We start from the raw sequence: 17,930 nt of genomic DNA, 5'->3' as shown, positions 1-17,930 counted from the left end.
GCCTGCCGCCCGCCGCCCGCCGCCTGCAGGATAGCGCCGCCGCCTGCCCAGCCATGGGTCGACAGAAGGAGCTGGTGTCCCGCTGCGGGGAGATGCTTCACATCCGCTACCGGCTGCTTCGCCAGGCGCTGGCGGAGTGCCTGGGGACCCTAATCCTCGTGGTGAGTGGAGAGAGCCAGGCAGCTCTTTTCCTTCCAGCCCTGGCGTGTCCCAATCCCCTGTTCACCAGAGGGGCTGTGTTTCAAGATAGCCCTGAGCCATTTTCCAGCTCTGACCCCCAGGATTCACCCCGAGGGAAAGCCCTCTTCCCCACAATTGTAACCCCAGCTCTGACAGTTCTGCCTCTTGCCAGAATGACAGCTGTTACTCCCCAGTGACAGTTCTGCTTCTTTACCCTTCCAGTGGTGACCCAGCACAGGCTTGGGGGCCGGGGGGAACTCACCCTTACAGAGTGGGACCTCCCACTCCTTCTCCTGTCTCCTTGGGTTGGTTCCCAGAGTCCAAGCCCTGTGAGGCAGTGAAGATAGAGGCAAATGGACCCCTATTAGATTATTTGGGTCCTGTGTCTGGCCCCTAATGAATAATTAAGCCTCAGAAAGTCCAAAAGTTGCAGTGAAGTGAGGACAGTTTACCAAGGGGTGGGGGCAGAGGGCGCAAGCCACATAAGCTGCAGACAGCAAAGTAGGAAGATAGGTCCTATTGGTTGGAGGCTATGGAAGGAAGCTGGGCCCTAGCAAAAGACATGGGATTACTAAAAGTTTCTCCCTTCCTGCCAAGTGACTCCCAGATCCTATCAGTCACCTAGGCAGAAGCTGTCAGTCTCTGTGCAGAAGATTGCTGGCCCTGTGAGTTATGCCTGCCATGGGATCTCTGAGGGAGGTACTTCCCCCTGTCTGGGGTTCTCCTCAATCCCAGTTACTCCTCATTACACCAGTTTCGCTCAGGTTTTTCCTGGGTGGTTCTCTGTGCACTTCTTGGGTCTGGCAGATGTAACAGTTATGGTTTTCATTTCCTGTCCCAGTTACTTTCTGATTTTCAGTCACTCACATGGTCACACCTGTTTTCTTCTGAGCTCTGTTGCTCTATTGCAGTGGGTGGGTTACTGGGGTTAACCCCACTCCTAGGTAATGCAGACTAGCTAGCTCCCTGGGGACTAGGAAGTTTAGCTAGGAGCAAGTAGGACTCTGGGAAGCCTACTCCAAATGGTGGTGGTGGTGATGGTGGTGGAGCAGGCTCCATGGGGAGTGGAGGGCTTAGACTTATATCTGGCTTCATAAGACTAGTAGTGCTATCAGTTTTCCCCACTCTCTTGCTCCCTGTGCCAAAAAGGGAGTAGTGGGAGGCATTTATCACCGTCTTGCCTTGGAACCCCCACTCCCTTTCTGAGTCCAACCACCTGTTTTGGAGCAGCCAGGACAAGGGAGTGTGTTTCCATTTTCATAGAGGGAACTCCTTATCCTTTCCCAAGTCTCAGTTGAAACCCTCCCCCCTGCAAGGTAGCAGTCGTTCCCCATGCTGAGCCCCAGGATCATTTGGCTTATCCCAGACCACAAAAGGAGGGTGTTAGGTTTGTGCAGAAAGCTTTCAGGCTCAGGTAGATGTGAGGCATCAGGTGTCAGTGAAAAGCAGAACCTCAAGTGCTGCCCATAACAGTAGGGGCTGGAACTGGGGGACTCCCCCCAGCAGGTGGATGAGAGCCTCCTATACCTCTGTACGTTGGGGACCTAGAGCTAGTGATAACAGAATTGGGGTTGTCTTTGAAGTGAGGGAAGTCCCTTTTTTTGGAGGGTCCTAGTACAGTGGGGGTGGGGGAGTGCTTACCAAGAACTTGGGGGCAGGGAGGTGGGGAAGGAAGAGGAAGATTAGTCCCAAGGTGGTGGAACTGGCTCTGAAAGATCTTCCCTCCAAGACCTCTTGGGATGGAGCCAGGTCTGGGCCTCAGGCAGGAAAGAACCGAGCCTGGCTGGGCACAGTGCCCCAGACCCTCATGTGCCTGCCCCCCCCTGCCCAATACATTCATAATCTCTGATCTTTGCTCTCACCTGCCTGCACACCTTTGCCCTGCATTACCACTGCTGACTTCCCACTATCTCTTGGTCTTTCTGAGGGATGATAATCAAAATGCTTAACAGCACAGTGTATAGGCACTGACCCATTAGAAGGAACTGGGCCCTCAGCACAGTTCCAGAAATTGCCTGCTGTGTCAGCATAGCAGCTTTAGTCAGAGAGGAGACCCAGATGGGCTGAAAGATCTTTGGGGGATCAGGGCAACAGCTCATTACAACTGGAGCAGAAGTATTTTTGCATTTATACAAGAAGAATAAACATAGCACATTCTGTGCTTGCAGAATATTAGGAACCTTGCTCTCCTTTGATCCCCCCATCCTTGGAAGAAATTTAGAACTAATCTCCTTACTTTCTCTGTCCTGGGTCTCAGTGAAAGGAGCCACTGAGGGGCTGGGGATGTGGCTCAAGCGGTAGCGCGCTCGCCTGGCATGCGTGCGGCCCGGGTTCGATCCTCAGCACCACATACAAACAAAGACGTTGTGTCTGCCAAATACTAAAAATAAATAAATAAATATTTTTTTTTAAAAAAGAAAGGAGCCACTGAGATCCCTGCATTTAGTACCTCCAAATAAGTGGTAAACCCGAATCCCTAAGGGTAGAGAGGTCAGGACAGCTGGAGAGAGAAGGCACTGGGACAAGATGCCTGGGATACTGGGACAGGGACATGTCAAGGAGGCGAGGGTGCTAAAAGGGGAACATGGCAAGGGCCATGTCTTCCTAGATTGAGGAAGAGTGAATTCCACCTCACTTTTGGCCCCCTCCTATACACTTTGTACCCCCTGTCACCACCTGAGCTCTTCCCCCAATCTGAGCAACTAGGGGTCACTTCTTGGGCCAGGCCAGAAGTGCTAGGGCAGAAGCTGTGCTACAGTGAAAGCTGTTCTCCTATACCCACCATCTGTTAGGACTCAAGAAAAAAAGAATATGATTCAACCATCTTCTGGGCACCCAGACATAGACCTACTTTTAGTTCTTTCTGAGGGTCCTATTAGATTAGAACTGAAACATGAGGGGTGAGATAGTAGGTCCTCTTTTTCTCAGGGAGTGGAAGGGATTTGAGTTGGATTCCAGGAGGGACTTCCAGTACTCTTGGTGGTGGCAGGGGGAGGTTGCTAGCGCCACTCCTTTCCTCTGGAGTGAGTGTTATTAGGCCTTAGAGGGGCCTCACCCTTTCTGCCTTGTTCTGTTTCCTGACACAGATGTTTGGCTGTGGGTCAGTGGCCCAGGTGGTGCTCAGCCGGGGCACCCATGGTGGTTTCCTCACCATCAACTTGGCCTTTGGCTTTGCTGTCACCTTGGGCATCCTCGTCGCTGGACAAGTCTCTGGTAAGGCTTTGACCTCACCCTCAGTCCATGTTCCCACCAGGTGTCCCATTGAGGAGGAGGTTTCCAAGGACAGGCCAGAGCAGTGGCCTCAGCTTTGTCTGGGCTCTTAGGAGAGGAGGGTGAAGAAACTGACACTTAGAACCTTTGACTTTCACCAAGATTATCCTAGCCAGTCTGTTACATAGTCCAACTGCCATTCTATAAAGAAACCCTTCTCTATGCCTCTTTTCATAGGGGCCAGAGAGGAAGAATATGTGGTGGTGTGGGGGGGGGCGCTGTTCTCCCCACTGTGGCAGGCTGTAAATAATAGGGTCTGTCTCTTCTCTGCTCAGGGGCCCACCTGAATCCTGCTGTGACCTTTGCCATGTGCTTCCTCGCGCGTGAGCCCTGGATCAAGCTGCCCATCTACACCCTGGCTCAGACGCTGGGAGCCTTCTTGGGTGCTGGGATAGTGTTCGGGCTGTACTATGGTAAGCTTTCCACACCCTGCCTTTTTCCACTGCCATCCTCCCTCAACTTAGGACCTGTTGGCACCAGGCCTTTTAATGACAGACAGCTGGGGCCTGCCCAGGCCTCAGGCTCATGACTCACTCATTCATGCACAGGCCCCAAGGTAGGGGGCACGAGGGGAAAGAAACGAGTTGGGCAACAACAGAGTGTCAGGCCCTTTGCCTCACCCCACCCCACCCTACCCCTTGTGCCTCCAGAATGATACAGCTGTGATTCTGCTTAACCAAGACTCCTGGAAGAGAGGGGAGGGCTGGTCCTGAGACGGGGGCTATGCTCAGGCCTCTGCCCTCACCCACTCTGGGTCTAATCTGTCACCAGATGCAATCTGGAGCTTCGCCAACAATGAGCTTATAGTCTCGGGCCCCAATGGCACAGCTGGCATCTTTGCCACCTACCCTTCTGGACACTTGGACATGGTCAATGGCTTCTTTGACCAGGTATGTATGAGCTTTGGGACATGTGAAGAGAATACAGGGAGGAGGGAAAAGTGGCTCTTCTTGCTTAGGGGCTGGCTATGGGTCAGAACTCCCTAACAACAACAGGGGTTCTCAATATGTGGGGAACCCTGCATCAGAACATGGTGGCAGTTTCTTTTACAGCATGGACTTCCCCAGTGAGTTCTTAGCTTCACAAAGATATCAGCGCCACTGCTTTATAGGTCAGGGGATGGGAAAGGATTCTAGCTCCAGGCAACATGGAGGACAGAAGGGGAGGGAGTGGGTTTCCCTCACCCTGTTCTCCCCACTCTCCAGTTCATAGGCACAGCCTCCCTCATCGTGTGTGTGCTGGCCATTGTTGACCCCAACAACAACCCTGTCCCCCGAGGCCTGGAGGCCTTCACCGTGGGCCTTGTGGTCCTGGTCATTGGCACCTCTATGGGCTTCAACTCTGGCTACGCGGTCAACCCTGCTCGGGACTTTGGCCCCCGCCTTTTCACTGCCATTGCTGGCTGGGGCTCAGAAGTCTTCACGTGAGTACAGTCCTAACCATCTTACCCCAGGCTGCCTCTCCTCTGCCCTGCCCCACCTACCCTAACTATGTATATCTGTCTCCCAGGACTGGCCGGCACTGGTGGTGGGTGCCCATCGTCTCTCCACTCCTGGGCTCCATTGCAGGAGTCTTCGTATACCAGCTCATGATTGGCTGCCATCTGGAGCAGCCTCCACCTTCCACTGAGCAGGAGAATGTGAAGCTGGCCCATGTGAAGCACAAGGAGCAAGTCTGAATGGGCAGCAGCCATCCCTCACTGCCGTTTCCCTTGAGCATCCACTGACTGTGCAGGGGTTACTCCCTAGAAGCCCCCTCATGATTCCCTTCCCAGGCTAAGAACCTCTGATAATGCTACCCTGCTGGACAGCCCCCTCCAGGATTTTCACTGGACCCTGCCAATAGGACCTTAGGTCACCACCCTCAAGCTGTGGTGAGACAGGGTGAAGGGCCAGTACATTCTTTTGTCTCCCAAAGGGAGAGAATGGGCAGCAGTGTGTGTGTGTGTGTGTGTGTGTGTGTGTGTGTGTGCATACACAATTTCCCAGATATTCAGGGCAAGGGACCAAGCTTGTCTAAACTTTCCCAAAAGGATCCTAGTGGTGCTGGGAGCCAAGAGGAAGGGAGAAGACAATGAAGGCGATGTGTCCACCTGTGAGGACAGCGCCAGGGTGTGCATGTTTCATGGGCTCCACATGAAGGAGGATCCACATAATGTGTGTTTTCTGAGTATGTGTGTGTATCTGCCCTTTTTTCTTAGTGAGGCTTCTCTAGGTTTGGGGGAGGTGGGATTTGGAGGTGGAGACCACTGCTCAGGTCTGGATCTCTGGTATCCTTGAGTAGGAACTGTGTAACATGTTTCTGTCATAACATAGGCATGGCAGGGGACGTCCAGGTCACAAGTTTCATGTTTGCTTATGTTTTATTTTTGTTTTATTTTTTAAATATATATATATATATAGTAGATGTTACTGTCTTAGGGCTAGAGGTTGGGAGACTCCACTTAAGGGTCTTCACTCCTTTAATCCTTCACTTGACTCCTTTGCTTTTTATAAAAAAAAAAAATCAACAACAACAATAAAATGTATCTCTAAAACTGCCAATTGTGGAAATAGCTTTGTTCTGCTGTTTTTTTCTGAGGCTGCTTAAGAAGTTTCCAGTGGTATGTCTGGTCCCAAATTCCCAGTGGGTCTAGCTGGGTATCTAATCTGGTCTGGGTACCCTAGGGGTTATATTCTAGTCCTGAATAAGGGGAGAGGGGTCAGTCACACAGAGAGGTCAGACTGACTCTTTGCCAAGTTTCCCAGCTTCTATCCTTCATGGCACATTCAGCATAGTGAATGACATCTACTCAGTCCCTGCACCCACACATCATCATAGGAAGGCAGGCTGAGCCCCGTGGAGGGAAGAACCATCTCCCAGGCAGAGCTGCCTGAAGGAAGAACTGAGGGAGTGAGTTCCCCATTATTGGATGAGACCAATAGACTGGGAATCTGTATTGTCCTCTGCTACCTGTAACTGTTTAAGCTCTTTCACTTCTACCCAGACCTCAGCTATGACCCCCTTAAGCAGGCTCTCTGCCTCTAGGCCTATGCCTTCAGTCTCTGAAGCCCTCAGAGATCTTTTGGAAACCTTTGCTGAAACTGGACTCTTTTCATGGTTCTCCTTGTCTATCTGGAGGTAGTTTAAAGCCATTTATTCAGGGCTTTCAGAATGTAGCCCCTGGCCCTATTCATCCCATCACCATCTACCCTATCCCAGACTGCTTTACCAACTCTGTGTTTTCCTATTTGGGGACTTCCCTCTGAAGTTCCAGCTCATGTCTTTGTTGGTTAAAATCTTCCTGATTACATCATGAACAACCAGAAAAATGAGAAGTTATACTCCATTTATATATGATGTGTCCAAATGCATTCTACAGTCATGTATAACTAATTAGAACAAATAAAAACTTTTAAAAATGTAAAATTAAAAAAAAAGAAAAAAATCTTCCTGACTTATTTTAATAAAAATCCTCCAAGAAGTAAGATACCCCAGCTCTTTCTTATTCTTCCACCAAATTCTACAATAACTTGCCTAAGCCCAGAAACCATGACTATGTTTGTTCCATTCTCTCCCAACTTCCTTTTTGAAGGGTTTGAAGCCCCTCTATGATCAGTCAGGCTGGGGTTACACGGAGGCCTGCCAGCACCTTGACTGCCCAGGGACATAAGGGGCTTTGCACACCTGTGCCCAGGAATCTCTTCTCATTTCCGCCTTCCTTATTGGGCCCTACTTAAGTTTCACCATGAATACAAGGGAAGGCTTCCCTCCCCAAATCAACATGCAAAGTTAACCCCATGAAAGCCAAAGGATCCCTAGGTCAGACAGAACTGTGCTCTTAATAGAGGCTAAGCCAGCTAAAGCTTCTTGCCTCTTCACAGATGAGGAGACCATGGCCCAGAGAGGAGTGGATGGCAAATGCAGGGTCACACAGCCAGGACTCTGACTGGGAGGTAGGGGTGGGAGGAGGCAATTCCACCTTGGGTCTCTAACTGTTCCTTGTCCCCAGCTCCCAAGAGGCGTGTCTGGAATGTTGGAGGGACCAGAGCCAGAGGGAGTGTCCCTTTCCTAGGCCCTGAGGGGAGAAAGGGTAAACCTTAGGAGTAGAATGTGGTTGCCCAGTTTCATTCCAGCCACACCAGTCCCACCTTTGGTGCCCCCACCCTGCTTTCTTCCCCTGTGTGTCCCATGTCATCTGTCATCCCTTTATTTCAAATTCTGCTGTTGACCCTGACCGATCTGGCGGGAGGCCTTCTGGTGCCATGATTAATGGGAAGTTGAACCTGGATTCCAGACCCAGTTTGGCCTCTCTGTAGCTGTGTGACCTGGGAGTGCTCATATTTTTTCCCTGGAACTCAGTTTCCTTATCTGTGACTTGGGGGTTAACAAGGAGGAAGTAATGAACAAAAATTCATGAAAAGGACTTAACACAGCGACCAATGGATGGTAAATACACAAAAATGTCACCTCAGGCTTTTTCCTGCAGAAGCAGAGATGGGGTGGGGAAGCAGAAGTGGGGGAATGTGTAGCGGAGGGATGCTAAAGGCTGTTTTTTTAAAGATCATTGAATTCAACATCCTGTTCCACCTCAAATTCCTTCCACAGTTCTGAATTTCCTGAGAGAGGGGAGGGAGGAAGAGTGGGGTGATACCTTGCTTTGCTTCAATTCTAGAAGGCTCTTGGGAAGAAGAGGAGGGATATTAGAGGTGCCACACATGGGTGTACAGGGCAAGAGGGTGTGTTGAATGGAGGGTCAGATCTCATGAGAAAGGGCAAAGCCTGGCCAGGATCAAGAGCAATGAGTGGGGACTGGAGCCATGCAACTATCATGTAACCTCTCCAGGGACAGGAGGGAAGCTCCCTGCTTCTCTACCTGGCCTCCAAGTGATTCCTTCCTTTGACAGTTCTGGCTGTTAGTTCTTGAAAGAAAACATCACCTCCTACAGGAATGTGGTAATGTATCAGTTCCACTCAATGTAATCTGTTTTCTATGGTAGTCATAGAGAATTACCCCTTGGAAGCATTGCCACATCCCATGGCTCACCAAAGTCTCCATCACTGTCCTTTCTGCACCAAGCTCTCTCCACAGTCCACTTGGGAAGCATCTGAACTTTCTTAAAGTTCTGACTTGCTCCAGTTGAAATCAGCCTCCCTGAAACTTGAGCTTGATTGGTCTTTCCTTGCACATCTGCCTCTGTGACTGTCCCTGTGCACATATGCAATGTCCATTTCTCAGTGATTCTGAGTGGGCCTGATTTTCAATATGTTGAGTTACATTCTCACGTGTCTGAGCTTCTGGCTGAGTGTCTCTGGCTCTGTCTGCCACTGCCTGACTCTCTGTGTACCTCTAAGTGAATACCCTGTGCACCTTGGAGTACGTCTCTCTGTGTACTCAGTGCACATTTCAACTTCTACCTTTGATTGACTTTCCTGCCAGCCCAGTCCCGCTCACTCGTCTTACCCCAGGGCATTCATCCTCTTTAATTCCTGTTAATGAGCTCTCTCCTTGCTAACTCTTTCTCCTCAATTTTGTTTTTCTGAAAATCTGGGCGGGGCACCCCTAGGCTTGTAGAAACATGGGTGGGGTAGAGTTGGGTGGGGTGGGAAGGGGAGAAAAGGGACTACTCCTCCCAGTACAGAGACCCCAGAGGCCATAGACAGCTCAGATTCCCCAAGGATGGGTCTATGGAGGTACTGTCCTAAGTAGAGCCTGCACTTCCTCACGGGGAGGTGGGAACCAGTGCTCCCTGGGGTGGGGTCCCTGAGATGAGGGCCTGGGGAATGCTGGTAGTGTGAAGGAAGGAGACTTAGAGACAGAGAGCTCTTAGGGAGGCTGAAAGGATTTGCCAATAGAATACCTGAGTCCTAAGGGGCAGAAAGGAGTGGGTATATCTGCCCAATAGCTGGGAATGGCCTTCTTAGGAATTGAGAGAAGGTCTCTATGCCTGGGGCTTTGGCTTTTGGTGACATGTTTATTTGAGGTAAGAGAGGGGGTGGCAGCAAGAGCAAAGAGGCTATGTGACCTGGGCACCTTGGTACGGCAGGTGCCAAGAAGGACCACCTCCTTTTTGTGCGTGTAAAGAAGAAACTGAAGCCTAGGGTCTCACTAAGGGTCACAGAACAGTGCAATGCAGAAGAGCCCAGACTAGAGTCCAGTCTTTTCACCCTCATCACTGCCACCCCACAGCACTTGGTGACATCTCAGGGAACAGGGCTCTGAATCCAGAATGCCAGTGTTCAAACCATGAGGCCTGGGGCAGGTGAGAGTCTCCATTCGCCAAGATTCAGTCTCTTCCCTACTCTGTCCAGCACATCTCCATGGGTCACCTCACCTGGGCTTTTTTTGCCTCTAGCTTCCACCTGGCTTTGTTGAGTAGCTAGAAAATCAGAGAGCCAGGAGGGTGGGGGAAGAAAGGTCTGGTATTCATGCCTTTTCCAGAGCTCCAGCTTCTACTACATCCCAGAAGGCAATGGCTGCCTGTACTTATAACAGTGATCCACTTTATGCTTTGAATATAACCCTTGCTGCTCTGCCACTTATTTTTAAAATAGACTTGTTTTTTTCTCTTCCTTTCTCCCTGTTCCTTCCTAATCTCTCCCTCTCCCTAATCTCAGGGGAAAGAGGATTACCTTTCTTTCCCATCCTAGGCAGAGTTATCTGTCCCCGGAGTACACACCCATCATAGGAATGAAGTAATCCAGACTTTGGGGATGGTATTAGAGTATCTCAGAAATCACTATCTCCCAGATTAACAAGTGAGTTACAACTCCAAGAGAGAACACACGTGGAATGTAGCCTTTGACTCACCTCTTTAAAAGCCCCCTGTTCCTGCTAATAGGCAGAATTGCAGCTTTCGGGAAAGGAGTCCCCTGTGTTTCTCCTTTGCCAGCAAAGCAATAAATCTTCTTTTTTCCTTTTTCTCAACTCTGTCCTCGATATTGGATTGGCATCAGGGACAAGGACGGAGCTTTCAGCAACATTCTTAGTGCTCAGCTAGGCAATCTGAGGGTGCAGCCTGCTTCTGCTGGACCCTTGGCTTCACCTCTCAGTCTTTGGTTTCTTCATCTGTAAAATAGTACCTACCTGATTCGATTGCATAAGGTGAGGATTAAATGAATTAGCATGTATCAGCACAGTGCCAGGTGGAGGAGTAGGTACTAGAGAAGAAGAGGTGAAGATGACAAAGATGGTGAGGGTGATGGCAATGCCTTCTTGTAAACTCCCTGTGTACTGTGAAGAAGGGAGAGCTTGCAGCCAGCCTTGGAGGTGGGGACATCTGACACCCCCCAGGCCGACTCCTTCCACTCCAGGAGCTTAGAACTTCCACGGGGCATAAGGCACCTGGGAGTCTAGCCTAAATTCCTCCAAGTAAGTGAGGTCAGCTTTCTTTGGGAAGACTGGGGTGTGGAAAGTTGGAAGCTGGAGGCCCTTTCTCACTCTGAGCCTCCTTCAGAAAGCTCAGAATGCTGAGAAAGGAACAGCTGGGTATCCCATCATCTTGTGGGGCTCAGGGGAGCTGATGGGGGTTGAGGGTAGGGAGTGATAAATCATGGGTTTAGAGGTAGTATGAATAGGGTTAGAGAGGGAGTCAGTTCTAGGAAGTTTGAGGGCAAAAGCAAAAATCCCAATCTGGGCATTGAACCCAGGACCTTGCACTTGAGCCACACCCCATGAAAGCCAGAGGATCCCTCGGTCAGACAGGAGAACTGTGCTTTTATTTATTTATTTAGAGACTGGGTCTCACTAAATAGCCTAGACTAGCCTCAAATTTACCATTACAAGCATGCGATACTGCATCCAGCTTAATCTGTATTTTAAACTCTTATTTCATAGCCTCCTCTCAGGAAGTTCTTCCTAAGGTTTCTCAGTCATAATGCTTGCTCCTCAAGAATGAGGTTGAGAGGCTAGGTGTGGTGGTGCATGTCTGTAATCCCAGAGGCTCAGTAAGATGAGGCAGTGGATAAAAAGTTCAAGGCCAGCCTTGGCAACTAAGAAAGGCCCTAAGTAACTTAGCAAGATCTTGTCTCAAGGGCTGGGGATGTGGCCCAAGCAGTAGCGCGCTCCCCTGGCATGCGTGTGGGCCGGGTTCGATCCTCAGCACCACATACCAACAAAGATGTTGTGTCCGCCGAGAACTAAAAAATAAATATTAAAAATTCTCTCTCTCTCTCTCTCTCTCTCTCTCTCTCTCTCTCCTCTCTCACTCTCAAAAAAATATTAAAAAAAAAAAGATCTTGTCTCAAAAGTAAAAAATAAAATGACTGGAGATGTGGCTCAGTAGTAGCTCAGTAATTAAGTGCCCCTGGATTCAATCTCTAGTGAAAAAAAAAAAAAAAGTCAGAAGCCAGGTGTGGCAAGATGCACCTATAGTCCCAGTGACTTGGGAGGCAGAGGCAGGAGGATTGCAACTTCAAGGCAGTTTAGTGAGACCCTATCTCAAAGTAAAAAATGCTAAGGATGTAGTTCAGTGGTTGAATACACAGTACTGACAAGAAGAAGAGGAAAAAAAAAAAAAACCCCAAAAGGCAGAAATCAGGACAATTACTGTGACTCTGGAGACTTTTTCCAGTTCTCATTCACATAGGTTTTGTTTTCTTCTGTTTTTTTTTTTTTTTTTTTTTTTGGTCCTAGGAATTGAACCCAGGGGCACTTTACCTCTGAGCCAGACTTTAGCCCTTTCTATTTTATTATTTTGAGACAGGGTCTCACTAAATTGCTTAGGGCCTCACTAAGTTGCTAAGGCTGGCTTTTTTAAAAAAAATATATTTTTATTAGTTGTTGATGGATATTTATTTATTTATTTACACGTGGTGCTGAAAATTCTACCCAGTGCCTCACATATGCTAGGCAAGTGCTCTACTACTAAGCCCCAACCCCAGTCCCCTAAGGCTGGCATTGAATTTGTTGGAGCTACTGGGATTATAGGCATGTGCCACCTCACTTGGCTCATCCACACAGTTTGGAGATCAGAAAAAATGTCTATGCTGCCTCCTGTCCCTCCACCCAGCCAAAGCACTGGGAACCTAGGGAGCACTCATGTGGGAGTCTTATGCGACAGTGGGGTGGGGTTGTGAGGTTGTGAGTGGGTTGAAAATGGACTAATTTGACCTCCCTGTCCTGTTTCAATTACCCTCCACTGCTCTCTAGCCTCCATCTTGTTTTTCTTTTTTAGCAGTGTTGGGCAAGTATCCTACCTCTGAGCTACACCACCAGCCAGCACTCCACCTTTCCTTTCTTTTTTTCTTTTCTTTTTTTTTTTTTTTTGGTACTGAGGATTGAATTTAGGAGGTGCTTTACCATTAAGCTATATGTCCAGTTCTTTTTATTTTTTGAGACAGGGTCTCACAAAGTTGCCCAGGCTGGCCTTGAGCCTGGGATCTTTCTGCCTCAGCCACCTGAGTCACTGGGATTATACCCACTTCACCTTTGTTGAAAGCCCATGTGAAGGGCAGTGGACTCACACTAGGCTTCCCTGTGGTGCTCAGATCCAAGGAGGTCTAGCTGGGGGAGGGGAGAGAGAACTCTGGGAGCCCTGATAATCATCTGGATACAGTCCATTGCTCATCTCCATGGAGACACCCCCCACCCCATAGCTGAGGAGGCACCTGGAATGTCTGCTACCACCCTCATCCTTCCTTCTCGGCTCAGGTCACTGCCAAGGCTGGGCTGGAAACTGGCTGAAGAAGGAAGTGGCTGGCCTGAAGGGGAGGTAGGCTGTAGGCCCCAGCCTGAGGAAGCACTTTCCTGCTAGAGGTAATCTTCAGCTGGAGGATCCCCAGCTTCATGTATGGGGGAGTGAGGAGAAAGTGACTCCTGACCTATGGACAAAGTCATCCCTTTACTGGATTAAGTATTTACAACTTGAACTACCTTCGGTCCTTGGAGGTATGTATATACTTGCATTCACAGGAGGGTGTGGCTGCTGTGACTGATGAAGGACTGGGGGTATGTACATGTTCACACAAACACCTTTACACCAACACATACTCACCCCACACTTAACTCATCTATATTCATATGTGTACACTCAGACCCTGATATTAACTGTTACTCATTCATATGCTCAGATGCTCAAACCACTTAGATACAATCATGCACATTCATGAATCTCCACATTCACAGGCTACACATCTACACTCCATATTCTTATAATCACACATACTCTTATAATTGGGTATGCATTAGAACATGTGCACACACTCAAGTGCACTCACACTTGAATATATACTTACCTACATTTCTATTTGCAGGGGGCCAGAAGTCATACATGTAAGCACTGAGTTTGACAGATTGGAGTGTTTTAGGGGTTAGTATAGAGGCAAGGGGAAGGGGAGAGATTGTGGTACTAAAAACAAGTCGCAGGTCAAATGTGGGATTGGGAAATCTTTTGAGGTCACAACACAGAGTTTTAGAGCAAGGGGTCAGGAAGTGGGTTTGAAGACTGACTGAGTCCCAGTGCCTGAGCAGGGCACATAGTAACTGTCAGCAAATAGGTGCCAGTTAAGCGAACAGAATCTTCCAATATTTGGGCTGGGGCTGTAGCCCAGTGGTAGAGCACTTGCCTGGCACATGTGAGGCACTGGGTTAGATTCTCAGTAAACCCCCCCCCACACACACACACATACACACACACACACACAATAGATAAATAAATAAATAAATAAATAAAAAGTAAAGGTATTGTGCCTACCTACAACTAAAAATAAGTAAATGAAAATCTCCCAATATCCAACTGATAGATTTGTCTGTCTTTCTAAACACAGAAGTTTAGAATCCTAGGCAACCAGAGAGTCAGCTTATCTAACCTTCTGAAGTCACCACTCCACATCCTTCCTGCCATTCTACAGAATAGGAAACTGAGTCTCAAATACAGGTGACTTGCATAAAGCTACTGGATAAGGCAATTGTCAGTCCAAGCCTGGGTCCCTGGGAATGAACAGAAAGTGACTATTCTGGGCTGTCTCAGGGATTTGGGCTCTCACCAAGAAAGAAGATGTAGGTTCCTTTGAAGTATACAGGATCAAGGAGACCTATAGAAAATCTGGAGAAGGGCTCCTTGGAAGGTCTCCTGTGTAAAATAGTGCCTCCTGGCCTTTCTGCCAAAGGCCTTGGGTTTCTTTGTTTATTAGTTCAGCAGATACTATTGAACACTTTTTTTGGGGAGAGGGGTACTGAGAACTTAACTCAGGGGTGCTCCACCACTGAGCCACTCCTCAGCCCTATTTTGTATCTTATGTAGAGACAGGGTCTTACTGAGTTGCTTAGCACCTTGCTTTTGCCGGCTTTGAAATTGCCATCTTCCTGCCTCAGCCTCCCAAGCCATGAACACTTTTTTTTTTTCAAATATGAAGTTCCATATATTATTATTATTATTTTGCAGTACTGGGATTGAACCCAAGGCCTTGTGGATGTTAGGCAAATGTTCTTCTATAAAGCACAATCCCAGCCCTTTAAAATTAAAAAAAAAAACTTTTTAAAAATTGTTCTAATTATTGATACATGACAGCAGAATGCATTTCGATTCATTATACAAAAAATTGTTTTTACATTTTGTGGTAGGTTCTTGCTAAATTGCCCGAGGAACTTTCAATCCTCCTGCCTGGGCCTCCAGAGTAGATTGTATTAAAGGCTTGCACTGCCACACCTGGGTAACTCAGTGATTTAAAAAAAATTTTTTTTTAATGAAACTACATACTTTTTTAATATTTATTTTTTAGTTTTAGATGGACACAATATCTTTATTCTTTTTTTATTTTTATGTAGTGCTGAGGATTGAACCCAGTGCCTCACCTCATGCAAGCTAGGTGAGGACTCTACCACTGAGCCACAACCCCAGCCAAACTCAGTGATTTTAATAACTTTATCAAATGGTGCAACTGCCACCATAAATTATTTTAGAACATTTTTATGCATCTAAAAGTTTTATTTTCTAGGCTGAGGCAGGAGGATTGAAAGTCAGAGGCCCTAAGCAACTTAGTGAGACTCAAAATAAAAAGTAAAAAAGGGTTGGGGATGTGACTCAGTGGTTAAATGCTCCTGGGTTCAATCCTATTACAAAAAAAAAGTTTTATTTTTCTCATTAAAACTGTCAGTATAAAGAAAGTTATTTAGGGGCTGGGGATATGGCTGAAGCGGTAGCGCGCTCGCCTGGCATGCGTGCGGCCCGGGTTCGATCCTCAGCACCACATACAAACAAAGATGTTGTGTCCGCCAAATACTAAAAAATAAATATTAAAATTATCTCTCTCTCCCTCTCTCTCACTCTTTCTTTAAAAAAAATAAAGTTATTTGGAATCACATTACACCTTTAATTTTTTTCATGGAGAATATTCCCTTTATTATGTAGTTCCAGGCCTTCTGGACATATTCTAAGTAATATATTTGTTAACATGGTAGTTTCAGTTGGGCAAAACATGCTGCCAATAAAATTGAATTTAATTTGACACATATTTCCAGTGGTAACCAATGATCGGCTGCTTCAACACTGCAGATTTCAAGTCTTCCTTTCTTCGAATCTATGAATACTTCAATCTCCAAGTGTGATTGTTTATATAACACATTAAAGGTAGTGTTTATACTAAACTTTGGTGTTTTGCCATATATCCACTCCCAGGTTTGTCAATCTTTGGCTTTGCTATTCATTCCAGGAAACAGTGTTTCATCTGTTGGACTCATTAGGTCAATATGATTATCAATCTGATGATAAATAGCATGCTCTGCAGCAATAGCTTTGATCAGTACTTTGCAGGTAGAACAGGATCTTTTACAAAAAGATTTTTCAATACAGAAGGTATGCTAGTAGTGTCATTGTTCTTGATCCCTTGGTAAGGGCTCTTTAGTAAAGAAGACAAAGAGATTCCATCAGTACTACATAATAAGGTGTAATGGTGAAAAGCCATAGTTTGATCGAACTTTGATCCTGGAATTTTAAATTGTCCACCAAGTAAAAGGACAAATCTTTTGGTAGCCTGCACATCCAGCTGGGCTTAAACAGCATTCAGTGATCTCACAACTAATTTCAGATTTTCCATTCTATAATACTTGTTTTTGGTTGTAAAGAAAGTCAAATTGATATTACCCATATGGTAGTAAACTATTCCTTTTCCATTTCCTTTCCAGGCCAGTTTTATACCTTCTTCCTCATCAGATTTAGGTTACATTATTTTTCTTTTTTTCTTTTTTTTTTTTAAAGAGACAGAGAGAGAATTTTTTAATATTTATCTTTTAGTTTTCGGTAGACACAACATCTTTGTTTGTATGCGGTGCTGAGGATGGAACCCGGGCCGCAAGCATGCCAGGCGAGCGCGCTACCGCTTGAGCCACATCCCCAGCCCCTAGGTTACATTCTTGCCAAGGATTCTGATGCTTACCAATTACAACAGAGGGAAAACTCTTCCAGAAGAAAAGAATTGGCTTGTCTTCTAGATTTGCATGGTCGTGGATCCAATCTTCAACAGCCAAATTTTGATATACATAATTGGAAATTGACTGTAAAATGAGCCCACTTTCTGTTGTGTTTTTAAAGCCAGCTGCCTGGGACCTTGTGGTTACAAAGTAACTGGAAACAATTCTTCACTGAAAATGGGATCAACATGCTAGAATCTCATTATGGTGGTGTGTACATTTTACTCCTCTTTTTGGCTCTCTGTGGTTGTGCACACAGCTAGCATCTGCCATGTTTTAAGTTATCCCACTGCCTTTAGTTTGGGATCAACCATTCCTAACAGCAATCAGGTCATCCCAAGAGCTGAGAGTAAATGGCAGACCTATCAGCACTAGCCCCTGAAGGCCTGAGGTAGCTCACATGGAGAGCTGGACTCAGAGTTCCTATTCCTCGCCCTCAGCCAAATGGTCCCCAAGGACCCAGCAGAGCTTACTGCTGCCCGCTGCAAGAAAGTCTTAGATATTTAGAACATTTTCATTACTTCAGTAAGACCCCTCATGCCCATTTACGGTTAATCTCCATTTCCACCCACTGCTCACATCAAGCACTAATCTACTCTCTGTCTCTATAATTGCCTTTTCTGAACATTTCCTCTAAACAGTGTCATATAATAGCCTGACTTCTCTTACCTATAATAGTGTTTTTGAAGTTTATTCCTGATGTAGCATGTGTCACTCAGTAGTTTGTTTCTTATTATTACTATTCCATGGTAAAAGCATACCACATTTTGTCTATCCATTCATTAGTTGATATATATTTAGCATGTTTCCAGGTTTTTTCCTAAATATTTTACCTTTCAATTTGTTTATTTCCACTAGAATGGCAATTCCATGAGGCTGGAATTTTTGCTGAATTTGTTTATCTATGTTTTCCCAGCTTAACCAACCTTCCTTCCTTCCTCCTTTCTTCCTTCCTTCCTTCCTTCCTTCCTTCCTTCCTTCCTTCCTTCCTTCCTTCCTTCCTTCCTTCCTTCCTTCCTTCTTTCCTTCCAGTGTATGTGGTTCTAGGGATTGAACCCAAGGCCTCATGCATGCTAAACAAGCACTGCATCAC

General features: G+C 46.9%; 1 protein-coding gene and 1 pseudogene across 1 annotated transcript; one reads left to right on the top strand and one right to left on the bottom strand.

The window, feature by feature from the left end:
- Window positions 1–5,640, top strand: Aqp3 (aquaporin 3 (Gill blood group)). Its single transcript, XM_026387939.2, has 6 exons — window positions 1–161; window positions 3,267–3,393; window positions 3,726–3,863; window positions 4,222–4,340; window positions 4,656–4,873; window positions 4,960–5,640. The coding sequence occupies exons 1-6, from the start codon at window positions 54–56 to the stop codon at window positions 5,126–5,128; spliced, it is 879 nt and encodes a 292-aa protein (XP_026243724.1). The 5' UTR covers window positions 1–53; the 3' UTR covers window positions 5,129–5,640.
- Window positions 5,641–15,727: 10,087 nt separating this feature from the next.
- LOC113182161 (lipoyl amidotransferase LIPT1, mitochondrial-like) lies at window positions 15,728–17,027 on the bottom strand (annotated as a pseudogene).
- Window positions 17,028–17,930: the final 903 nt, after the last annotated feature.

The sequence above is a fragment of the Urocitellus parryii genome, chromosome 4, assembly GCF_045843805.1.
Source record: "Urocitellus parryii isolate mUroPar1 chromosome 4, mUroPar1.hap1, whole genome shotgun sequence".
NCBI lineage: Eukaryota > Metazoa > Chordata > Mammalia > Rodentia > Sciuridae > Urocitellus > Urocitellus parryii.
Note: the sequence above shows the minus strand (reverse complement) of the source record. Positions and strands in the feature narration are given on the sequence as shown.

Coding starts and splice junctions, on each gene's coding strand:
- Aqp3 (XM_026387939.2), top strand. CDS start 54: ATGGGTCGACAGAAGGAGCTGGTGTCCCGCTGCGGGGAGATGCTTCAC. Junction 162..3,266: donor TGGGGACCCTAATCCTCGTG/GTGAGTGGAGAG, acceptor TTCCTGACACAG/ATGTTTGGCTGTGGGTCAGT. Junction 4,874..4,959: donor TGGGGCTCAGAAGTCTTCAC/GTGAGTACAGTC, acceptor TCTGTCTCCCAG/GACTGGCCGGCACTGGTGGT.